This window comes from Dasypus novemcinctus, chromosome Y (assembly GCF_030445035.2).
Source record: "Dasypus novemcinctus isolate mDasNov1 chromosome Y, mDasNov1.1.hap2, whole genome shotgun sequence".
NCBI lineage: Eukaryota > Metazoa > Chordata > Mammalia > Cingulata > Dasypodidae > Dasypus > Dasypus novemcinctus.
The window spans coordinates 8,407,043-8,429,279 of record NC_092216.1 but is presented as its reverse complement, the minus strand read 5'-3'; the positions used below and the strand labels follow the sequence as shown (position 1 = coordinate 8,429,279).

Below are 22,237 nucleotides of genomic sequence, written 5' to 3'. Positions count from 1 at the left end.
CTATTTTCACATGTTGGAGCAAGATGGCTGCCGACATCTGCGGAGGTTCAGGCTTCCTGGGTTCCTCCCTTCTAGGGTTTTGCTTCTTTTTGGGCTTAGAGTTCCTCTCTTCCCGGGGTTCCAGCTTAAGACTTCAGCATCAAACTCCAACATCAAAATCCCTTAGCTCTGTCCTTGGCCATGCCTTTTATCTATCCCTTTGGTGGGTGGGGACTCAATGCCCTACTGGCACAAGAGGTTTACCTGATTACTTAATCAAGTAAACCTATGAATCCAATATAATCTAATATGCCCAGAGGAAAAGATCAGTTTACAAACATAATCCAGTATTTCTTTTTGGAATTCATCAATAATATCAAACTGCTACTCATTAATAATAAATTGAAATTATATTTAAATATAAGAAACTAATATTTATAAAATTATATAATATACTGCATTTCTTAATTTTAAATTAAAATTAAATACTAACATAAAATATTTACCAAAATACAGCATTACACTGTATCATTTTCTTTTTTCTTTTTTTTTTTTTTTAAAGATTTATTTATTTATTTAATTTCCCCCCCTCCCCTGGTTGTCTGTTCTTGGTGTCTATTTGCTGCGTCTTGTTTCTTTGTCCGCTTCTGTTGTCGTCAGCGGCATGGGAAGTGTGGGTGGCGCCATTTCTGGGCAGGCTGCTCTTTCTTTTTTTTTTTTTTTCATGCTGGGCGGCTTTCCTCACAGGCGCACTCCTTGCGCGTGGGGGCCACGCAGGGGACACCCTTGCGTGGCACGGCACTCCTTGCGCGCATCAGCGCTGCGCATGGCCAGCTCCACACGGGTCAAGGAGGCCCGGGGTTTGAACCGCGGACCTCCCATATGGTAGACGGACGCCCTAACCACTGGGCCAAAGTCCGTTTCCCTGTATCATTTTCAATATTGAAAATGTAAACATTGCAAGCATGCGTTTTGATGAATTATCACAAACTGCACATTCCCATGTAATCACTGCACACACAAATAGAATATTTTCAACTTTCCAAAAGCGCCCTCTCCCTCTTCTCTTCTCATCAAAACATAACCATACCCATCCTGACTTCTAAAACTGAAGACTGGTTTTCCTTGTATTAAAATTTATACACATAGAATCCTTCAGTTAGAATTGTATTTGGCATGTTGCAGTAAACAATGACAAATTATTCATAAGCCATTCAACCATTCTGTTGATTTATATCGCTATTAGTCCCTTGTTTGAGTTCGACTACACCTCAATTTATATATGTGTTAAGCCGTTGATGGAGATCTGGTTTCTTTCCATGTTGGTCTCTTAAGACTAGTGCTGCTGCAGACACCCATGGCCATGCTTTGTGCACAGATTCTTCCACAAAGGGCTGTTCTTGGGTCATGGAGTATGCTGATCTTTAGAAGTTACCGCTTTCCAAAATGGTTGTACCAATTTGCCCTCCCATGAGCAGGCTGGAATAGTGCTGTCTGCCCCACGTGTGTCGCTGTCAGCCCTTTGAAGCGCGGCCATTCTGGTGCGTGTGTAGCGATACCTGATCGCTGCTGGGATTTGCATTATCCCCATGACCAAGGAGTTGAACACCGTTTCCTCAATTTACTGGCAATTGGATCTCCTCTCCTTTGAAGTGCCTCTTTGACTGTTTAGCCATTTTGTTCTATAAGAGCCTTTTGGTTTATATATATATATATATATATAAAAAGGTTTATTTTATTTATTTGTTTATTTATTTATTTATCCCCATTCATTGTTTGTACTTGCTGTGTGTTCATCTTACTTGTTTCCTTAGGAGGCACCGGGATCTGAACCCTGGACCTCTAATGTGGAAGAGAGGCACCTAATCACTTGAGCCACCTCTGTTCCTTGCTTTGTTGTGTCTCTCATTATGTCTCTTGTTGTGTCATCTTTTTGCATCAGATTACCACACCTTCCCGTTGTGCCAGTCACTGTCTTCTTTAGGAGGCACCAGGAACTGAACCAGGGACCTCCCATGTGGTAGGCGGGAGCCCAATCGCTTAAGCCACATCCACTTCCCTTTTTTTTTGTAGATTAAATGTATTGTTCATTTGTTGCTTTCACTTATTGTAGGTATTTTTTATCCTACTCTGACCCACTCTTGCCTTTTTTACTTCTTTAATTCTAAAGTTTAATAAAGATCAATACGTCTTTTTGTTTCCTTTAGATTTAATGCTTTAAGAAGTCTTTGCTTATACAAAAGTCAGGAAGATGCTTTCTGTTGTTATTTTTCAGAAGCAATATCATTTTACCTTTCACTCTCTTAGGTTGACTCTCACCCAGAGGTGATTTTTTGTATGAATCACTGTAGGGATAGTCAGTGTTCTTTTTTTCTTTTTGCCCCTGTTCATCTCCAGCTGTCCCAGCATCATTTATTTAAAAATGACCCCTTTGCCAAAGCTCTGCAGTGCCACTGTTGCCGTAAGTCAACTGTATATTGGCAGGTCAATTTTTTGACATTCTGTGGTATCTTTTGGCGTATTTTTCCACTTGATACTAATACCTCATAGTCTTAACTTCTATAGCTTTAAAAATATTCTTGAAATTAGGTAGCAAAAATCCTCCAATTTTTATCTTTTTCTTTTAGATTGTCTTGGCTATTCTTGGCCCTTTGCATTTTTATATAAATATTTGAATGAGTTTATCATTCCCACTAAAAAACTTGCTGGGATCTTTATTGAGATTGCAATTGATCTATAATCTATATCTCAATGATTGGAGAATTCTCATTTTAAAAATTTCAGCTTTCTAAACCATAAATGTGCTATATCCCTTTATTCAAGTTTTAAATTTTTCTCCCAATAATGCTTTATAATACATTGTAAAGAGACTGTAACACCTTTTATGTGATGGTTCCAAGGTATTTGTGTTTATTTTTATCCTATTTTAGATAGCATGCTTTTTCTCAATTACATTGTCCAATTTTTTCTGCCAGTATACATATAAATATATTTGTATTTAAGATTGTGAATCCAACAGTATTGTTACCTTGTCTTGCTAATTATAATATTCCGTCTGATGACTCTTTGACATTTTTCTATAAAGACAACCATGAAGTCTGTGAATCATGAACATTTTATATTGTCTCTCCAGACCTTTGACAGTTTTCTTCCTCTGCCTTCCTCCTGGCAGAGACTTTGAGTACTCCATTGACTCAAAGCAGTAAGAGGAGACATGATATTTTGGTCTTGTTTTTGAAAGCATCCTTTATAAGATGAATAAAATGCCCTATGATTCTTGTTTGAAAAGTTTCTTGTCATGAACAGAGATTGCTTTTTATCCACATATTCTTACTGTACCTGGTGAGATCCGTGAATTTTTCTCCTTTATTTGATTAGCATGATGGATTAAAGGGAAAATAATAGCTTGCCTCCAGGATTTATTGTGAGGATCAGAACAGTGCACATAAATGTGAGAACTATGGGTCTTCTTGTAGGTATAGCCGAAGAGCGGCTAAAGGCATGGAGGAAAGAGGAAAGCAAGGAGGAAAAGAGCCTTTGAACTGAGTCTCATAAGGCTGCACATAGTTTTAGGATGGATTCTCCATGTTTTTCACCTTTGCAGACAACAAAGTGCCACACTTCCAAAAAAAAAAAAAAGATTTCATTCTCCAATCTGCAATACAAATGCTAAGAAATGTAATTATCTTATTAAATTTGGCAAATGGAAAGGGATTAACCTTTATTGCCCTGTATCAGCGTGCAGTAATGTGATCAATATTCCCATACAACAATAATTTGAGTACATGACAAATAAGGAGCATGTTTGCCTTGAGGATACACACACATACATGCAATACTTTAAATAATCCAGTATTCTAAATAAATGAGCAGAATATCAGTGGTTTTCTTAAGTATAGAAATCTTTATAGAAACAATAATTAGGAAAGCGTACTAATGTTTATTAACAGATATCAGCATACATTGTATTGCCCAATTTGTTTTATAAGGTATACAATTACAGACCTGACCGAGAAAGAGACCAGTTTCAGAGGGAAAGAGGTGCCGTTGATTCTGGCACACACACACTCATTTACACACGCACACATACACACAAGGCTGTAGTCATGGAATACACCAGTGCTTAGGCGTGTCTATATCACAGTGCACATGTCTGATTTTTCTGAAATGTTTTTCTACCATCCACATGACAAGGTCATCTAAAGCTGGCTTTTGGGGGCAGTCTAGAGGGAATAGGGCATCTGCCATCAGTTCCAGGACACAGATACTCAACTTGCTAACTATGAAGCCTAAAGGAAGGTATAGCCCAAGGGTTTTAAGTAGAAAGAGAGTGTTGAATAAGATTATCCAATTTTTTTGCCTGGAACCTCATATATACACAGTGTTTCCATCTACCATGGAGTGGGCAAAATGACCTTTGAAACTTCTGAATACTCTGATTCTAGAAATATGTATTTGAAAAAAATGAGTTTCAAGACCAAATCTAGGAATATAAAACTAGTATGTGACTTTGCAAGAATTGTATTTTTATTTTAGATGTTGTCTTTGCCTTATATCTGCTATAATGCATTTATATTATCTCAAAAATTGTATTGCTTTTATATAATAAATAGTAGTGCATACTTAGCTAGTGCTTGTTCCTCACCATGCCACCTGCTAAGTATTTCATCCAAACAATGTGTTAGGCCAAATGATTGCATACCAAAGACGTGCATGTTCTCGTCTCTAGAACCTGTGACTATGGTATGTTACATGACAAGAGAGATTGAAAGTTGCACAGGGAATTGGGGAAGATAATCAGCTGACCTTGAAATGGGAATATTATCCTTCAATATCTGAGTTAGCCCAATGTAATCACAAGGGTACTTAAAGTGCCGGGAACGGGCATCGCTTCCCACATGAGAGGTCCCAGGTTCGGTTCCCAGTGCCTCCTAAAAACAAACAAACAAAAAACAACAGGCAAACAAATGAAAAAACCATCTCAGGGGAGCCAATATGGCTCAGTGGTTGAGTACCAGCCTCCCACTTATAAAGTCCCAGGTTCCAGCCCTGGTCCTGGTACCTCAAAAAAAAAAAAAAGAAGAAGCAGAGTGAGAGAATACGACCTTGCTGGCTTTGGAGATCAAGGAAGGATCTGTGGTAGGTTGAATTATGTGCCCCAGAAGAACATGGTCTTAATCCACTCCTATGGGTGTAACAGGACCTTTTTAAGAGGTTAGCTTCAGTTAAGGTGTGGCCCCCTGAATCGGGTTGTGCCTTCATCCTATTACTGGAGACTCTGTGAAGACAAGGCCTGTGGAAGTCACCGGAAGGTGGAAGAGAAAGGTTGTGTGTAGCAATCTGGGTGTTAAATGCAACCTCCAGTGAGCCCCCTTAGAAGGAAATGATGATTCTGTTATTGGAAACTGGAGGAAAGGCAGTCTGAGTTAAAAAGTGGCAGAGAACGATGAAATTGTCTTCTAATGTCAGATGGAAGGCAGAACGTGGATATTTAGCTAAGGAGATTTCTAAGCTAAGTGTAAAAGCTACGGTCTGGTTTCTCCTTGCCGCTTATAGTAAAATTGTGAGAGGAAATGCATCAGCTGAGAATTAAACTCTTAAGCACAAAGAAACCAGAAGTTGATGATTTGGAAAATTCTTGGCCTATCCAGAGTGCTCTGAGACAAAGGCCAGAAGCAGCTGTATTGGGGACGTCCCTGGTGTCTCAGGAAGCAAATCCCTGAGGTCAGGGCTCCTTGTGAGGTTTCACTGAACAGCCCGTTGCTGAAGAGAATGTGGCTGAACGTGGGTTCATTTCAGGAAAAGTCAGGAGTGGAAATGCAGTTCTTCAGGAAGAGTCTGTGGAGAGTCCTTTCTCTGATGGTTTGAACCCCCTTGAACCGCACGCCAAGCCAACAGGGTTTTTGCGAGATGTGTGTGAGCAGAACCACTGCCAGCCTGGACTGAAAGGGATGAACTGAAGGAAGAACGACTTCAAGGGCAGAACACGGAACCAAGGTCTGGACTGAGATCTCAGGCGGAGGCAGCAAGCCCGCCCTGTCTGTGGAAGGGGTGGGTCCACCCTCGTGCTTGGAGGGGTGGGCCTGCTGGCCCATCGCTTATGGAGAGAGCTGCCACCCCAGTGCTCGGAGAGCGCGGGGCCCGTTCCCCAGCCTTCGTGTATGGCTGGCTACTGTCCAGGTGCTTGGACAGGGTGAGGCCTTCACCCCAGTGTTTGGGGGGCATGGAGAGTGTGGGGCTGCCACTCCATCAGGCCTGGGGGACGAGCACCCAGAAGCAGCTGTATCGGGGATGTCCCTGCTATTTCAGGGACAATCATCCATCCACTGATGACTCAGACCTTTAGGTCTACTGGAGTTGGCCCTACTGTGTCAGGCTTGTTTGGAGCCCATGGCCCCCATTGCCCTTCCAGTTTCTCCCTTCTGGAATTGGAATAGCTATCCTATGCCTGTCCCAGCATTGTATTTTGGAAGCAGGTAGCTTGTTTTCTAGGTTTTACAGGTGTATCAGAGGGAAAGGAATTTTGCCCTAGGGCGGACCAAACCCATAACTGATTTTGATGAGACTTTGTACTTGGTATTGTTGCAGAAATTATTTAAGGCTTTTTTTTTTTTTTTTTTTACGGTAGAATAACATTTATTGAAATTAATGAAAACAAATCATTGATGGGCACAACATAATCAAGGCATATTCATAAGTAATGTGGGACAAAGAATTGAGTTTAATTCTTCCTACTTTTCGAAAATTGCAGAAAAAAAGTTGAATACCAAAATAATGCTCTAGTACTTCAGTTAAACAAATGGGTTCTCTTCCATAGTGGACTCGTGAAATAACAACTTGCTTTTCCTCCTCTTTCAATCCTTACATCCTTCTTTGCATTTTGTCTATTTTTTTAATGTTACATTCAAAAAATATGAGGTCCCCATATACCCTTCCCCCCCCCCACCCCATGACATGACTCCTGGGGATGAGCCTCCCTGGCCCCGAGGGATTACTACCAAGTACCAGCTGATGATGTAACTAGAAAATGACCTTGAGTAAAAGAGTCAACTCGGACCAGCAGATTTAAGGCTTTTTGGATGCTGTAATGGAATGAATGCATTTTGTAAGTGGGAAGAATATGTCTTTTTGGTGACCAAAGGGCAGACTACAGTAGGTTGAATTATGTATCCTAGAAAAACAGGTCTGTCATCATTCGCATGGACATGAACCCACTGTAATAAGGACTTTTCGAAGGTGTTATTTTTAGTAAGAAGTGTCCAGTTGAAAAGGTTGGACCTTAATCCTATAGCTGGAAACTTTTTGAAGACCAAACCAGGAAGGAGTGAAGGAGACAGAAGCTGGAAGTGAGTGCAAGAGAAAGGAGAAGACACTACCGTGTGCTTTGCATATGGCGGGAAAGCCAGGGACTCAAGTGTCACCAGCCCCAAAGCAAAGTCTGGCAGATGACTCGATCTGGACTTCTCCTGGCCTCAGAGCCTTGAGCCAGTCAATTCCTGTTGTTTAAGCCAGCGCACTGTGTGGTATTTGTTTTAGCAACTGCTTAGCTAATACAGGGCCACATCCAAGAATGTGGGGAGGTTTCAGAAGCTGGAAAAGGCAAGGAAATAGATTCTCCTCTAGGCTTGCCAACACGCTGACCTCCAGAATGTGGGAGAATAAGTTTGCGTTGTGTTAAGCCACTGAGTGTCTGGCGATTTGTTATAATAGCAGTAGGGAGCTAGTGTTCTCCCTGATGTGATCCTCCTAAGACGCCTGTCGCCTGGCCCTTGTAGGCTCCTTGTTCTCAGATGAAGAGCCTGAGGCACAGTGGGTTAGGGACCTCCTTGCTCAAGGTCACACTCCCTGGATATCATGAGGGCCAAAGGTGTGCCCTCCTCATCCAGGCTTCTGTCTAAGAAACTAAATGCAAGGAGGCAACTGGGGCCGGATATCAAGAGTTTAGTTTTAGAATTGTCTGGGTTGGAAAGCTGCTGCCATCCCCAGGGAGAAGCTGGGATAGGAAGTTGACACCACCCAATATTTAAGGAAACAGCTCATCTGGAGATAGGAATTTGGGAGCAGTCAACAGGAAAGAGGTTTTCTTTTTTTTTTTTTTTTTTAAAGATTTATTTTTATTTATTTAATTCCCCTTCTTCCCCCGGTTGTCTGTTCTCTGTGTCTATTTGCTGCGTCTTGTTTCTTTGTCGGCTTCTGTTGTCAGCGGCAGGGAAAGTGTGGGCGGCGCCATTCCTGGGCGGGCTGCACTTTCTTTTGCGCTGGGTGGCTCTCCTTACGAGGCACACTCCTTGCGTGTGGAGCTCCCCTATGCGGGGAACACCCCTGTGTGGTGCGGCACTCCTTGCGCGCATCAGCACTGCGCACGGGCCAGCTCCACACGGGTCAAGGAGGCCCGGGGTTTGAACTGCGGACCTCCCATGTGGTAGACGGACGCCCTAACCACTGGGCCAAGTCCGCTTCCCAGGAAAGAGGTTTTTCAATCCATGGGGATGAATGACATAATCCCAGAGAGAGGATGGGCAGGCCATACAGTCAGGTTAAATGCTGAGGGGAAAGGATGGAGCTGAAAGAACGGAGTCAATGTGTCACCTTGATTTTAACCCTTAGGAAAATCCCAAGTTGTAAAATGTGTGGGATGTGAGGACATCTCGGTCCATACAATTGTAGTATAGTAACTGGACTCACCCGACCAACCTCCACCTAGAGAACATCGTGGGAAGCGGATTTGGCCCAACTGATAGGGCGTCTGCCTACTATATGGGAGGTCCAGGGTTCCAACCCAGGGTTTCCTGACCCATGTGCTGAGCTGGCCCATGCGCAGTGCTGATGCGTGCAAGAGTGCTGTGCCACGCAGGGGTGTCCCCTGCATAGGGGAGCCCCACGCTCAAGGAGTGTGCCCCATAAGGAGAGCTGCCCAGCTCAAAAAATGTGCAGCCTGCCCAGGAGTGGCCCTGCATACATGGAGAGCTGACGCAGCAAGATGATGCAACAGAAAAAACGAAACACAGATTCTGGGTGCCACTGACAAGAATCCAAGCGGACAGAGAAGAACACACAGCGAATGGACACAGAGAGCAGACACCGGGGTGGGGGGTGGGAGGGCGGGGAAGGGGGGAGAAATAAATAAAAATAAATCTTAAAAATAAATAAAAAAGAACCTCAGGCACACTCTGTTCCCGTCTCAGTACTTTTGCATTTGCTCTCCCCTGTGGCTAGAACTGCTTTGTCCAATATGTTAGGCACCAACTAATAGTAGCTGTTTAAATTTGAACTTGAATGAAGCAGGTGTGGCTCAAGTGGTTGGGTGCCCGCCTACCACATGGGAGCTTCCAGGTTCAATTCCCAGTGCCTCCCAAAGAGGGCGAGCAAGACAGCGAGCTGACGTGATGGGGTGGCACAGTGAGCTGACCCAACAAGATGAAGCAACAAGAGACACAACAAGCAGGGGGCAGATATGACTCAAGCTAGTCGGTGTCTTCCTTCCACATGGGAGGTCCCGGGTTTGGTTCCCAGTGCCTCCTAAAAGAACACAAGCAGACACAGCGCACAGTGAACAGACACAGAGGAGACAGCGAGCACAAACAGCGAGAGGTGGGGGAGAGTAAATAAATAAACAATCTTTTAAAAATTTTGAGCTTGAATTAAAGTTAAAAGAAATTAAGAATTCAGTTCCTCAGTTGCACAATGTTGACATTGCAAATGCTTAAGTGGTTACAACACAGAAAACATTTCCGCCCTCAGTCCGGTCTGTCCGACAGCGCTAGCCTGGAACACCCTATCCACGGGTATCTGCACGGCCCCATCCACTGCCAAACCTTCACACCCGACTCAAAAGTCAGCGTATCAGCGAGCCACCTTATATATCCTATGTCCCTTCCCTTCTGTATTTAGACGTGGCCTTATTACCTCCTAACCTAACAGGTTTTGTTTATGCATTTTGTGTATTATCTGTCTGGCCCCATTAGCGTGTGAGCTTCCCAAGGGCAGCAGCTTCTGTGGTTACTTCACTGCTGGTCCAGAACAGAGCACACCACTCTGTCAGTTCAATAGTGCCGTTAATCAGCTTCACACAAAATGTCTGTAATTCCTTCCCTGCCCCCGCAAAAAAAAAAAAAAAAAATCCTTGATGTCTGCTGTGTAAAAGTTAAAAACTTGGAGTAAATGGTTTCTCTTTTAACTCACGGTTGCTCGTACCCGCTTTATATCCATTTACTTTCTCCTATTCACAGTTCCTCTTTTCTGGTTCCAAAGTGCTCACAGCAAGTTCCCACTAGATCAACCCAATTTCATCAAAGAGTTTTCCCCTCTGAAAACCCCCATCAAACGCTTGGCGTGAACATTCGGGACAAGATGTTAATCGCCAGCAAGAGGCGTGCAGTTTCATACCCTTGGACCCCGCTGCAGTGATTAATAAACCTAAGTCTGTCAGATCCTCCTTTCCCACACTCAGTGACTTGCTTGTCTCCATTTTGTCTTTTTCCCCTACTTTATCGTCCAAAGTAAAGAAATGTACAGAAAATATGCTCCCCACCCAGGAACAAAGATGTTTCAAGGGCTAGTGTTTCCCACTCCTAGTCATTTTTCATTAGAGCTCAAGTATATGGCAACGCAATGATGCACTTGTGTCAGGGAACAGGGAAGCTGGGATCCTGTCTCTTCAGATAAGGGAACTCAGACATAGCAATATTTTAACAGGGAACAAATCGTAAGGCCCAGTTTTTCAAGTTTGAGCAAAATGGTTTTGTTCTTGCCTGGTTGCAATAGCCTGTCTTCTTTATCAGTAAATACAGGATTTAGAGACTTGTGCTGATTCGTTCTTGTGACATGGGAATTAAGAGGGCTACTGCCAAACAGCACCCTTCCTCCTAGGAGTTTACCATTACAACCATGGCCAGGTGATTCTCAGGTGTCTTTGGATCGTTTTGGTATTACTTTCCCAATGATCTCCTTCTGCTCTGGCACCATTGTTCCTTTGACATCGTAATACTTTTTTCCTAACCTAATTCTTCATGTCTAAATCAAAATCAGAACTATACCAAATCTGCAGGCCTCTTTTGGCTCACCTGTGCAGTTTTTATTTATTTACTTTTATTAGAGTAGTTGGAGAAGGGCAGGAACTGCAGAATTCCCATACATCCCCCTCACACGCACAGTTTTCCCTTTTATTAACATTTTTGCACTAGTGTGGTATTTTTGTTAAGTTGATGAAACAATATTATAATTACGCTATTAATGCTCACCTACTGTTTACATTAGTGTTTAGTGTCGCACAGTTGTCTGGGTATTTTTGTGTGTGTGCTAATTTATATACAATCTAAAATTTCCCTTTGCCCATGCAGTCTCTGACCACACTTAGGCTTTTATTTTCTCCCTTCCTATTCACCCAAGTTTTAAAAGCATTGGCCTGTTCTTTTTGTTTGTGTGTTTTGATATTTTAGATCCCAGTGTCAACCGATATCATGTGCAGTGGTTTCCAGAGTTATGTGCCCACAACGAAACAACTGGATTGGAGAAATCATCCGGCATGACCCATGTATGTAGATCATGCTATTGACTCTTAAGCTGCTCACAGACTCACTTTACCTTCTATACATGATTAGGCAGAAGGTTGTAAAAACAGATATCTCAAAGTGATAACTCTTTCGCACAAAGGAGCTATTGCTTAATGAGAAGATGAAAGGCGAAAACATAATGTTCATAGATTTGCTCATTCCTTTTTCCATCCTAACATTACCCTGAAAGTGTCTTCTGGTCTAAATACCTAGTAAGTCCTAATATGCAGAGGTAAACACCCAGCTCTTCAGGAACTCTGAGCCAGGTGATGCTTCTGTTTGCGTCATCTTACCTGAAGCACACTTTTGAATTATTTTCAGTATTTTGGCTTAGGTCAGTGATCTGAAGGTATTATTTTACCAGTTCATTTCTACATCATGCTGAATGTCATCCACCACCTCTTTGCCCTGTCCCGAACTAGCACTGACTCCTCCAGGTGGTGCAAGATGTGATCTGTCCTATGTAGCAGTGTTTCCACGTCTAACTTTAAAGCAACATTTAACTCATTGAGGATACAACTCTGTCATAACTACCAAAATAATATTCTGAATATTTGGGGACTAATGCATGAGTTATAGAACAAAATGATAGAATCAAACCAATCAAATGTGTTTAAGAGGGTCTTGTATTCTATAAGATGCTAATGGCAGCAATTTCTCAGGACCATTTAAAAACTCCAAACCAAGGTCCCATATGTAAAATACTTTGGTTTGTGATATTTAACTAGAACATCATGATTTTGAACATTTCCTAAAGGAGCAAGTACAGTATCTTTAGAAGCATGTTTGATTACATAACTCTTAAGACAGTGAGATAAAAGCAAGTTACTGGATTTGCAGAAAAAGAGCTTTATACTGGATTTGACTTCCCTCAACCCATATTCACAAATTGCTCCTTTATTTATCCTTAAATTCTTCCCAAACCTGCAGCCTTCAATAAAAAATGAAAACAGATATTTTAAAAAATGGGAAACCTAATTGAAAAGTAGATAAAGAAATGAACAGAAGCAGGAGTTACCATTTTGTATGTGTGTGTTTTACTTATGTGCACCTTGGGACTCTATGGAATCTACCTTATTTTCAACCCACTCCCCAACCAAATGCTCATTTTTAGAAATGCTGAAAAACGATAACATCTATTTACTGAGCATATGGAATGCATCTGGCAGGAATAATCAGAATCCTGAAAAAGTACCACTGCTAAAAGCTATAAACGTGTCTGTTTTCATGTTTAAATGACTTGTAGATCCAATTTATTTTCGTTCTGTGATGAAGCATCAGCTACTTTACTTCTTGCTACAGTCGCCTGCCTTCTATGCCATATGAAAGTATTCCTGAGGTATCTGTGAAGCAGAATCCTTAGTAGCTACCCTTGGATACCAGTCTATTTCCATATGAAGTACAGTCTGTTCCTGAAGAAAAACTGTTTGGACCCCCAAAGAGACATGGCAGGCTAAGGGTTATCTAGCGTTAGTTCCTTCTTCTTCACATTTTAGCATGAATTGTGTTGGGTTGGGTCTGCTGTTCCCCATCACCTCTTAGTTAATGAAGGGCCTGTGTTACTAGGCAGCCGCTCCCACTCTCCTTTCCCACTTGCTGAGTAAACCTGGGGAGGACTTGAGCCTCAGTCTTAAATTTTTTTCTAGCCCCTTGTTTCCCCACCAGCCCACCTGTTGCCTGATAAGGACACCTTTTCTCCCTGCAGTGGTACTAGACAGAGATACTCAGTGCATTCTGTTCACATCCATGAAGTTTTAACAGATGTAAAATGGAATGGATGGATATACCCTAACCATCAAATGTAAAAGACAAAGTTACACACTTATAAAAAACCACAAATGTATTTCAGTGAGAGTATAGACACATCCAAAGACTGACACTGCAGTTCAGCCTATTTCTCGCATTGATGTTTAATCACAACTCTATTGCGGAGATGAGTACCTTCCAAAAGGGAAAACAGTATTGCTGGAAGAATATCTTCAATTTTTTTTAAGAGACTCTTACATATAAATTCAGCCCATGTCTTAGAGAAGCTGGAGTTATTTTTCTTATATTAGATAAAAATTAGTTTCTTGTTTAGAGCTCAGCCTTATCACCCACACTGCTGCCAACTCAAAGAGCTGGCTGCAGACAGCAGAAATTGGCTGCTTTGATGCAGCGTGACCATGAGACTGTCGAGTTCTAGGAGATGTAGCCACATCCATGGGTGTATTTCACAGCCATAATTAATCAAAACATGGACAGTGTCTCCTTTGTGCTTTTCTAAAAGCCAGACTGCTCAAGCTGCATGTAAAGGAAAATATCCTTGTTGGAATATGATTTTGTCTCCTGCCAGTTTTTTTATGCCAAGTGAAATTTATTGGTAGCATATTCTCTTTTGTTCTGCTCTAGGAAAATTTTATGATTCTTCAGGATCTGTCATTTTCCTGCAAATACAAGGTGACTGTCCAACCCGTACGGCCAAAGGGCCGTTTGAAGGCAGAAACTGTTCTATTCACAACTCCACCATGCTCGGCACTGAAGGGGAAAAGTCACAAGCATGTCAGCTGCCCTGGCGAAGCAGGTGGGTTTTGGCCTGCAGAACTCCCAGCAGCATTTTGAAAACGTTTTTACCTGTATTTCATGAGACCTGGAAATGATAAGCACCCCATGTCTAAACTGCAATGTGTAAGTGTCCACTTGGGAGATAGGGTGCATAGGAAGGTATGTATTTAATAATTCTCACAGCATTGAGAAGCTCGCCTCTGTGGGTGATATTATCCTTCTAGAAATGAAGCCAGATGTTTATATTCCGCTTGTGTTTTGGCGCGTACCCTGACGTAAATTATCTCCTCTCTGACCACACCTTTGGCCACAGCTTTGGCAAGCAGCCTTGTGACTTACCTTCACATTTCCACGTCACCCACAAAACCCTACCCAACAACCCTGTATCCCCTTCTCCTCCCCAAAGCATCTTTCCTGCAGGGGGCACTTACCCACATGCTCCTCAAATGCAACCCCCTAGCATCCTCCATCTACCCTTCTAATAATTTCAGGACCCATCCGTCTGCCTTCCGTTATTGCTGCCCTCTAAGAAACAACCAAGCCTTGCCAGAGCCATAACTTTCTCCTTCTTCCATCCCAAAGCAGATTGCTAAGAATCAGACACAAAGGATTAGGAACACCTGGTACAAAGTTATAATCACAGACTCTTCCTTCTTCTCCGTACCCCATTTATCCTCTAATGCCAAAGAGGAGGTCTGAACTCAGGCTTAGGGAATGAGGTCAGCTTTGCATCTGTCTTCCCCAGAGGGGCTGCCTGACTCCCCACGGTGCAGTTCAGTGGTGCCGGTGGCCACTCTTTCTCCAGCAGCTAAGTGCTTTGTTCTGTTTTTGTGTCACCACAGGTCCTGGGCTTCCCAGAGTGCTCACCAAGCCAGAGAACCTTTCTGCTTCATTCGTGGTCCAAGATGTTAACATCACAGGCCACTTCTCCTGGAAGATGGCCAAGGCCAACCTCTACCAGCCCACAACCGGGTTCCAAGTGACTTGGGCCGAGCTCACCACAGAGAGCCGCCAGAACAGCTTACCCAACAGCATCATCTCGCAGTCCCAGATCCTGCCCTCTGTAGGTGCCACCCTCCCTGTTACCCAGCGCCACCCCACCTGGCGCCGTGGTGTGCCCTGGGCTGCACTGTTGAGCCTAATGCATACCTGGCCCTCTTCTCAGAGTCTTTTACAAATAATAACAACACATCAGAAAGGTTACTGTGAATCGTTTAGAAATAGTGTAAACTACGTCGAGCTGCCTTTTGAATAACTAGAGCCCACTGTTCAACAGACCTTCTCCAGTCTGTCTTGTTTGCAGGCAATTTCACCAGCTTTCTTCTAGCTTTGATAACCCTCATCCCTTCTGTCCCAGTGGATGTGCCCTCTTGGATGTATTGAATTGAAAAAAAAAAAAAAAAGCTAAAAGAATCTTGGTTTGTGTCCTTCTTTTTCCCCTTTCAATTTGGCTAGAGCCCATAATGAGTTGGCCTGTCTTTCAGGCTCCTTAATTCCTTGGCTTGGATCAAAAAAAAAATCTTGTGTGGGCTTTTACCCTCTCTGAAAATGCCCTTAGAATATCCAACTCCTGCTCCAAAAAAAAAAAAACACTTAAATCCCGGAAAGAAAAATTCCATGGAATTAAAAAGTATTATTCTGTGAACATATTGGGTTTTATTGAGTTTTTAAAAGAATGTGCTGGCATAAAAATAAACATTTTCCATTATGGGCATTGACAGATACTGTGTTTTAAGGAAAGCAGTTGGCTCATTCACTGAAATTCAGATTATCAAGAATTCACATCACAAGATGTGCAGCTGAAAACTTTAAACCATGGGAAAGTCTTATGCTAAAGAATAAAAAATGAAGTCCCAGAGTAAGCCCTGAGAACTGGCATCTTGGCAAATTTTAACACTGCCAAGCATCTCAGGCTGCCAAAACTTTAGCGAGGTGCTAAGAAACCACTGTGTAGTAGAACACTCTAGCAAGTTAGGAAGGAGATGGCAGGCATCAAGAGGTGGCTTTACAAAGTGCCCTAACATGCATTTAGACCATTTTCTCATACGGGGAATAATATGTCATCAGAATGGGCCCTCGTGTCATTTTGGAAAGATGATTGATGTGCATCTCATTTTTTGTACCTTCCTCAGGACCATTATGTCCTAACTGTACCCAACCTGAGGCCGTCCACCCTCTACCGGCTGGAAGTGCAGGTGTTGACCCCCGGTGGGGAAGGGCCAGCCACGGTCAGAACCTTCCGGACACCCGACCTCCCGCCATCTTCCGCTCCCAGTGAGTGCCAGGCCAGAGCCCCTGTCATTCAGGGAAACCCCGAGAGGGGAGTCCTGACGAAAAACTTCTGAGAAATGGGTGCCGCTGTCCATGAAATATCTACAGTCTTCCCGCCCAGTTGTAGCTACTTACTGTTGTTTTTTTTTAAAGATTTATTTTTTATTTATTTCTCTCCCCTTCCTCCCTCTGCCCCGCCCCCCAATTGTCTGTTCTCTGTGTCCATTCGCTGTGTGTTCTGTGTCTGCTTATGTCAGCGGCACCCAGAATCTGTGTCTCTTTCTGTTGCATCATCTTGTTGTGTCAGCTCTCCGTGTGTGCAGCACCATTCCTGGGCAGGCTGTGCTTTCTTTTGCACTGGGTAGCGTGGGGCTCCCCAGCGCAGGGACACCCCCGCATGTCAGGGCACTCCTTGCACGCATCAGCACTGTGCATGGGCAAGCTGCACACGGGTCAGGAGGCCCAGGGTTTGAACCGCGGACCTCCCATGTGGTAGACGGATGCCCTAACCACTGGACCAAGTCTGCTTCCCCCAACTTACTGTTTTCATTCTAGCTACTCTTTAGCCCCTGGGACAAGAACCCAGGGCCTCCCATATGGTAGTCAGGAGCTTGAGCCACAGCCGCTTCCCTGCCTTTATGCTTTTTTATGCTTAATTGATTTGTCCCCTTCTCTCCCTCCTTCCCTCCTTTTCTTCCTTCCTTTCTTCCTTTCATTTATTTCTGCATAATGTATGCTTTTTACTTGTATTTTTTTATTATTAAATTGTCTTTTTTTTAAAGATATATAGAACACAAAAAAATGTTACATTAAAAAATATAAGCGGTTCCCACATACCCCCCACCCCCCACTCCCACTCCTCCCACATCAACAACCTCTTCAGCATTGTGGCACATTCACTGCATTTGGTGAATACATCTTGGAGCACTGCTGCACCACATGGATTATAGTTTACATTGTACTTTACACTCTCCCCCAGTCCATTCAGTGGGTTATGGCAGGATATATAAAGTCCAGCATCTGTCCCTGCAGTATCATTTAGGACAAGTCCAAGTCCCGAAAATGCCCCCACATCTCATCTCTTCTTCCCTCTCCCTGCCCTCATAAATACATATGGAAAAAATTTCATGTAGTCTCATATCAGAAACTAAAGTTAAGATTTTAAATAAGACATGGTATAGGGATAGTATTTTGCAAAAGAGCTTATTCTTATTGCGTATATTTCGCAGCAGTATACTAATTTTCTTCATTTTATGACCCACCTATTTGATGATTTACTGTTGAACAAAAACTTCAAAAAGTGTTACCTGCTGTTTCAAAAGTAGTAGCCTCTTGCTGATTTTTAAATTGTTTTTCACTGATTTTTTAACCTTAAATTTAAAAGTCAGTGTCTAAATTGATGTATTAATTAGAATATTCAGAACCCATCCTAGTTTGGTCTCTGAGTTTTTAAATGATTGATCCCGTTTTCCCCAATGACATGATATGCTTATAATTGGAAGGAAAAGAGGGAGGATTTGGTAGCCTGACGTTTGCAAGGGTTGGATGGAGTATTCTCCTGATAGTCCTCCATGGAAAGCTGTTTAATAAAAGGGTTTTTTGTGTTTTTTTTTCAAATTGAGGAAATAAAAAGGATCGTGATTTGCTTAAATAATTTCTGAGCTTTGGGCAAGGAGCTTGTCTTCTTTCTCAAGTATTTATGGTGTTAGGGAGGAAGAGGGAGAAGGAAGGGGAGAAGGAGTTACTGGAGGAGAGAGCGCTACAGAGAGGAGAGAGAGAGTGTGGGAATATGTTTGTGTCTTCAGTTCCAGAACAGGGAAGGCACGGATGGGAGAGGGACTTTTTGTCCGGGTCAAATGCTTTCCCTACAAATCAATGTATTCCTACTGTTTGTTCAATATGTATGAAGTGATATGACTCATGTATGCATGTTTTGTCCCTTCTCAGGACCCCATCTCAAGCATCATCATCCACATCATTTCAAGCCTTCAGCAGAGAGATACTAAACTGTTTGACAAGATTTTTAAGATTGAATGAATGTAAGCTTGTTGAGTTGCAACAACTAGACTACGCACTGAGAGAGCAGTAGGTATTTCTCTTGAGGACCTTACTCTCCTAGGTGTCTCTAGCACAGTAAGTATTTCTCTTAATCTCAGATGTAGCTGGAACCGTGACAAATCCTCACCCAGTGAAGGTGGACACCAGTTCCCTATGACAGTGGAGAAAAGGAAGAATAGGCCTGCCGTACTGTAAATTTTGCTTGCTTTATTGATGTTTTAGAATTCCTTCTGTGGTTTGCTCATCTCTACTGAATTACTGCAGAACTGAGATTTTGTTGAATTTGGAGGGGGAAATTCTTAAAAGAAATTACTGTAACAAATGCATGGTTCACATGTGAGCTAAGCATGAATTTTATCAAAAATATATGTTTTAAATTACTGACTTAATTTGCAAAATCAACTGAGTTTATTCAGCTTTTCGTCCCCATTATATTATTTACCTCTTTTATAAGACGATTTTAGCATATATGATTTTTAACTGAAAATTTATAACCTGAAAAATGCCAATTCTTTTAAATCTTAAAATGCTCCCATTTTAAGCCTTCTAAGCTTCTTTTTTATACAAAGGAAAAATCAATCTGTAAATTAGGATTTAATGAAAGGCACTAAAAGAAGGTAAGCAAGTCTTCGATAAATTATGCTGCTAGCCAGATTTTGCCTGGGGAAAATTAGAATTCTTTCCTGGGGATATGTTCTAATATTTCATCCTATACTATGACAGATTTTTCTTATATGTCGTCTTATTTATATTTTTCCTTATTTTTCTAAAAGACAAAAGCAGCCGGTGCTACATTTTGATTTAGAGCCCTCACATATTTGAAATTTTACAAGGCCTCTTGCTTTGAAACGAAATAATGCCAACTGTTGAACATTTTTCAACTCTTTACTGAAATATTCCTTTTCTTAATCAAAGTAAGCTATTTGTATACGAGAATATTCTCAGTAACATAAAAAAGGATTTTGATAGAAAAGGACAGTTATTTGCTTTTAACTTTTTTTCTTTCAAGTTTGGGATACTTTGCGTGTTCCAACCTACTTCCTCATAGCATGAACTCAAGTCAAAGCATGCTATCCATGTGTAGTGTTACAGTATATTTTGGGGTGTCATACATAGTTTGAGATAAGCATAGCTTTGTGTGTCTACACACTTATATACATGCATACACATTGGTAAGGTGAAATTGTTTTCATCACTCAGCAGTGGGGGATAAAGATTAAGTTCCTCTAAAGTCATAAGAAAGGTATATTTTCCCCAGTGATGCCGATTCCATGACAAAAGAGCAATTTATCAAAATTAAGCATTTCAAAATGTTTCAAAGCCTTCCTTGCTTTAGTAACTTAATATTCATTGTTCGGTTTTGATGATAGGGATTTTACCTTGCGTCCCTCCCCCCCAGTATTTACTAAATGCATGCAGATTTCCTGATGATTACTGAGACAACTCTGATCTCATGGGCTTCGTGAGGTTTGTTCTGCAAAGTGTAGAGGGCAACACAATGTCAAATGTAGGGCAACTATCTTAATTAATAAGTAAATACATATGTTAATGAAACTGAATCTATTAACATGGATACCTGATGATAGATATTTAAAAACCTGTTGTTTCCTGTATCTTAAAACACTAAAAACTTGACTATCAGGTAATGTTTTACAGCTTTGTACAAGTAATATAAACTCAGAATCTCAGGACAAAGTTCGTTTTGGTTCTGAGTGTCTTTCTGCAGCTTCTAAAGTGGTCTGGGATGGATTTATCACAATATGGTTGTGAAATTCACCAATTCCAAGAACTACGTAATTTGAATGGAAAGAGCAGGAAACATCCTGCTAAACCTACCCTAAGCTTGAGCAATCACCATAGAGATCTTTTAATGCCATTACCTGCATCTGGAGTTCAAGTTCTTAAAATTTTCAAAATTGATACTTCTTACCTTTGTCATGATCAAATCCAAGTATTTGTGCGATCCAATATCAGTACTGATGTAGAATTTTAAATGGCAGAAATGTATATATATGTAGACATAAAATATTATTATATAAAATTTAATTGCTTCTTTTGTCTGGATAATAGACATTGAGATATTGTCATTCAGATAAAGGTCCTGAAGCTGATACTTTCATTAACAAAACTGTAACAGCTCTTATGAGCATCTAATTTTGCTATAATTGTCAATTATTTTTTATTTTATTGGTGTTATTGGAAGACAAGCTCTATTAATGAAAACCAAAAGAAACATAAGTTTCTTTGAATTTAAATAATCTCAATATTCAAATAAGCAAAAATATAATTTTCTTGATTTTCAAAAATTTGAGGCCCTTAATAAAGTGATGAAATCTGTTGGTTTTTTTTAAACGTAGTTTTGTTATCTAATTCTCTAATATGTTTCATTGAATTAGATTAAATTCTCTGAGAAAAGTGATCGTAATTACTGCCTCAAGATATTGAGCTCACCAGAAAAGTGTCATCAAATAAATACAGGTTTAACTCAAAATACATTAATTCACTGTGGTTATGTGCACTATTTTCATTCACTCCTTAATGGTAAATGTATCTGTAACTGTCTTTTTGGAAGAACCTTGACTGAATAGATGAGAATTTGCCCTGTTTGGGAGACCAAATAAATAGCCTGAGGAATAGCCAGGAAGGTATTGCATTGGAAATCCAAGTCCTAAAGTGTCTCTTTCATGTCCGTTGTCAAACCCAATGAAGACTCACTTTCAACTAGTGTCTGTATAATGCAAGTACAAGTATCCGTTTGTCCAATGTGTCGGTAAACGTCGTTTGTGATCTTGACTTATTTATTGAATGCCCTTTCTTATTCTGTGTGCCAAGGATTTCCTCAAGTTTACTCATTCCTGTAACTCCAAATAACTCTAAGTCTTGTTACACAAACTTTCACATTTTAACCAGGATACAGAGCCTAACTAGCCCTTGCATGGACTTTAACGAACACTTTAGAGTATCAGTGAATCCATAAAGACATTGACTGTTCTCTGTCGTTTTGCATGGCCAGACTCAGAGTTGAGATATGGCGTGGACTCTGATGACTGTCTTACCTCGACTGAATATTTTAGCGAGTTATACAATTTACAGAGTGATTAACAGAGGTCTATATGTAAAGTTATTTTTTTCCTTTATCAAATTATATTGTAGTGTGCAGATAACAGAACTTCTACCTTCTCGTCCATATGGTCTATAGAAATCATGTCCCTTATAATGGTCATTGAAAGTCAATATTTATTTATGTATGTAATAAAAATGGTTGAGTTTTGTGTATGTCTGTCTTGTTATTTAGAGAGAAATAATCTTGTAAAAAACATTTTGTAAAAACAAATGTATTGTAAATAGTCTGATATTCTGTGACTTGTTATTTTCATGGTAGAGTTTGTACATACTGGTTCAGTAATAAAGTATCATTAAGTCTGGCCCAGTGAATCAGTTATTTCATAAAGAAACATAGATTTTTTTTTTCCTTTAAAAAGAAAAAAGGAGTGTTCCCTATGCTGCCAGATAGATTTAAAACATACCTTTCCATGTCGTTGGGAATGCAATTTGAGGTCTGGTGAATGTTAACAAGTCAAAGTTGATTCTAATGGAAGTAATTTGGAGTTTCATGATCAACCCTTGCAGGCATTTCACTGCATTCACAGCTGTTACCGCTAATGGTTTTGGTGAAAATTTTGTAGTCGATGGTCTAGAATTTGAAGTTAGTTTTTTCCCATGCGCTGTATCCGTAAAATCCTAGATACAGGCAGCAGTAATGAGCGTTATTGCATGTCTCTGGGTTTCCCCACTACATACTATGTTAAATGTCTTCCAGCCTCTAGTACGTG

The 22,237-nt window shown here is 41.1% G+C and overlaps 1 protein-coding gene across 3 annotated transcripts in view; it reads left to right on the top strand.

Moving 5' to 3' along the window:
- LOC101445075 (anosmin-1) overlaps positions 1 to 21,829 on the top strand; it is an 808,672-nt gene extending 786,843 nt beyond the window's left edge. For all 3 annotated transcript variants that reach the window (XM_058292228.2, XM_058292227.2, XM_004466288.4), the window contains 5 exons: positions 11,418 to 11,512; positions 13,923 to 14,094; positions 14,918 to 15,138; positions 16,208 to 16,349; positions 18,294 to 21,829. In XM_058292228.2, coding sequence (XP_058148211.2) covers positions 11,418 to 11,512; positions 13,923 to 14,094; positions 14,918 to 15,138; positions 16,208 to 16,349; positions 18,294 to 18,352 — 689 coding nt within the window. In that variant the 3' untranslated portion in view covers positions 18,353 to 21,829. The remainder of the gene's footprint in view (positions 1 to 11,417; positions 11,513 to 13,922; positions 14,095 to 14,917; positions 15,139 to 16,207; positions 16,350 to 18,293) is intronic.
- The last annotated feature ends 408 nt before the right edge of the window (positions 21,830 to 22,237 follow it).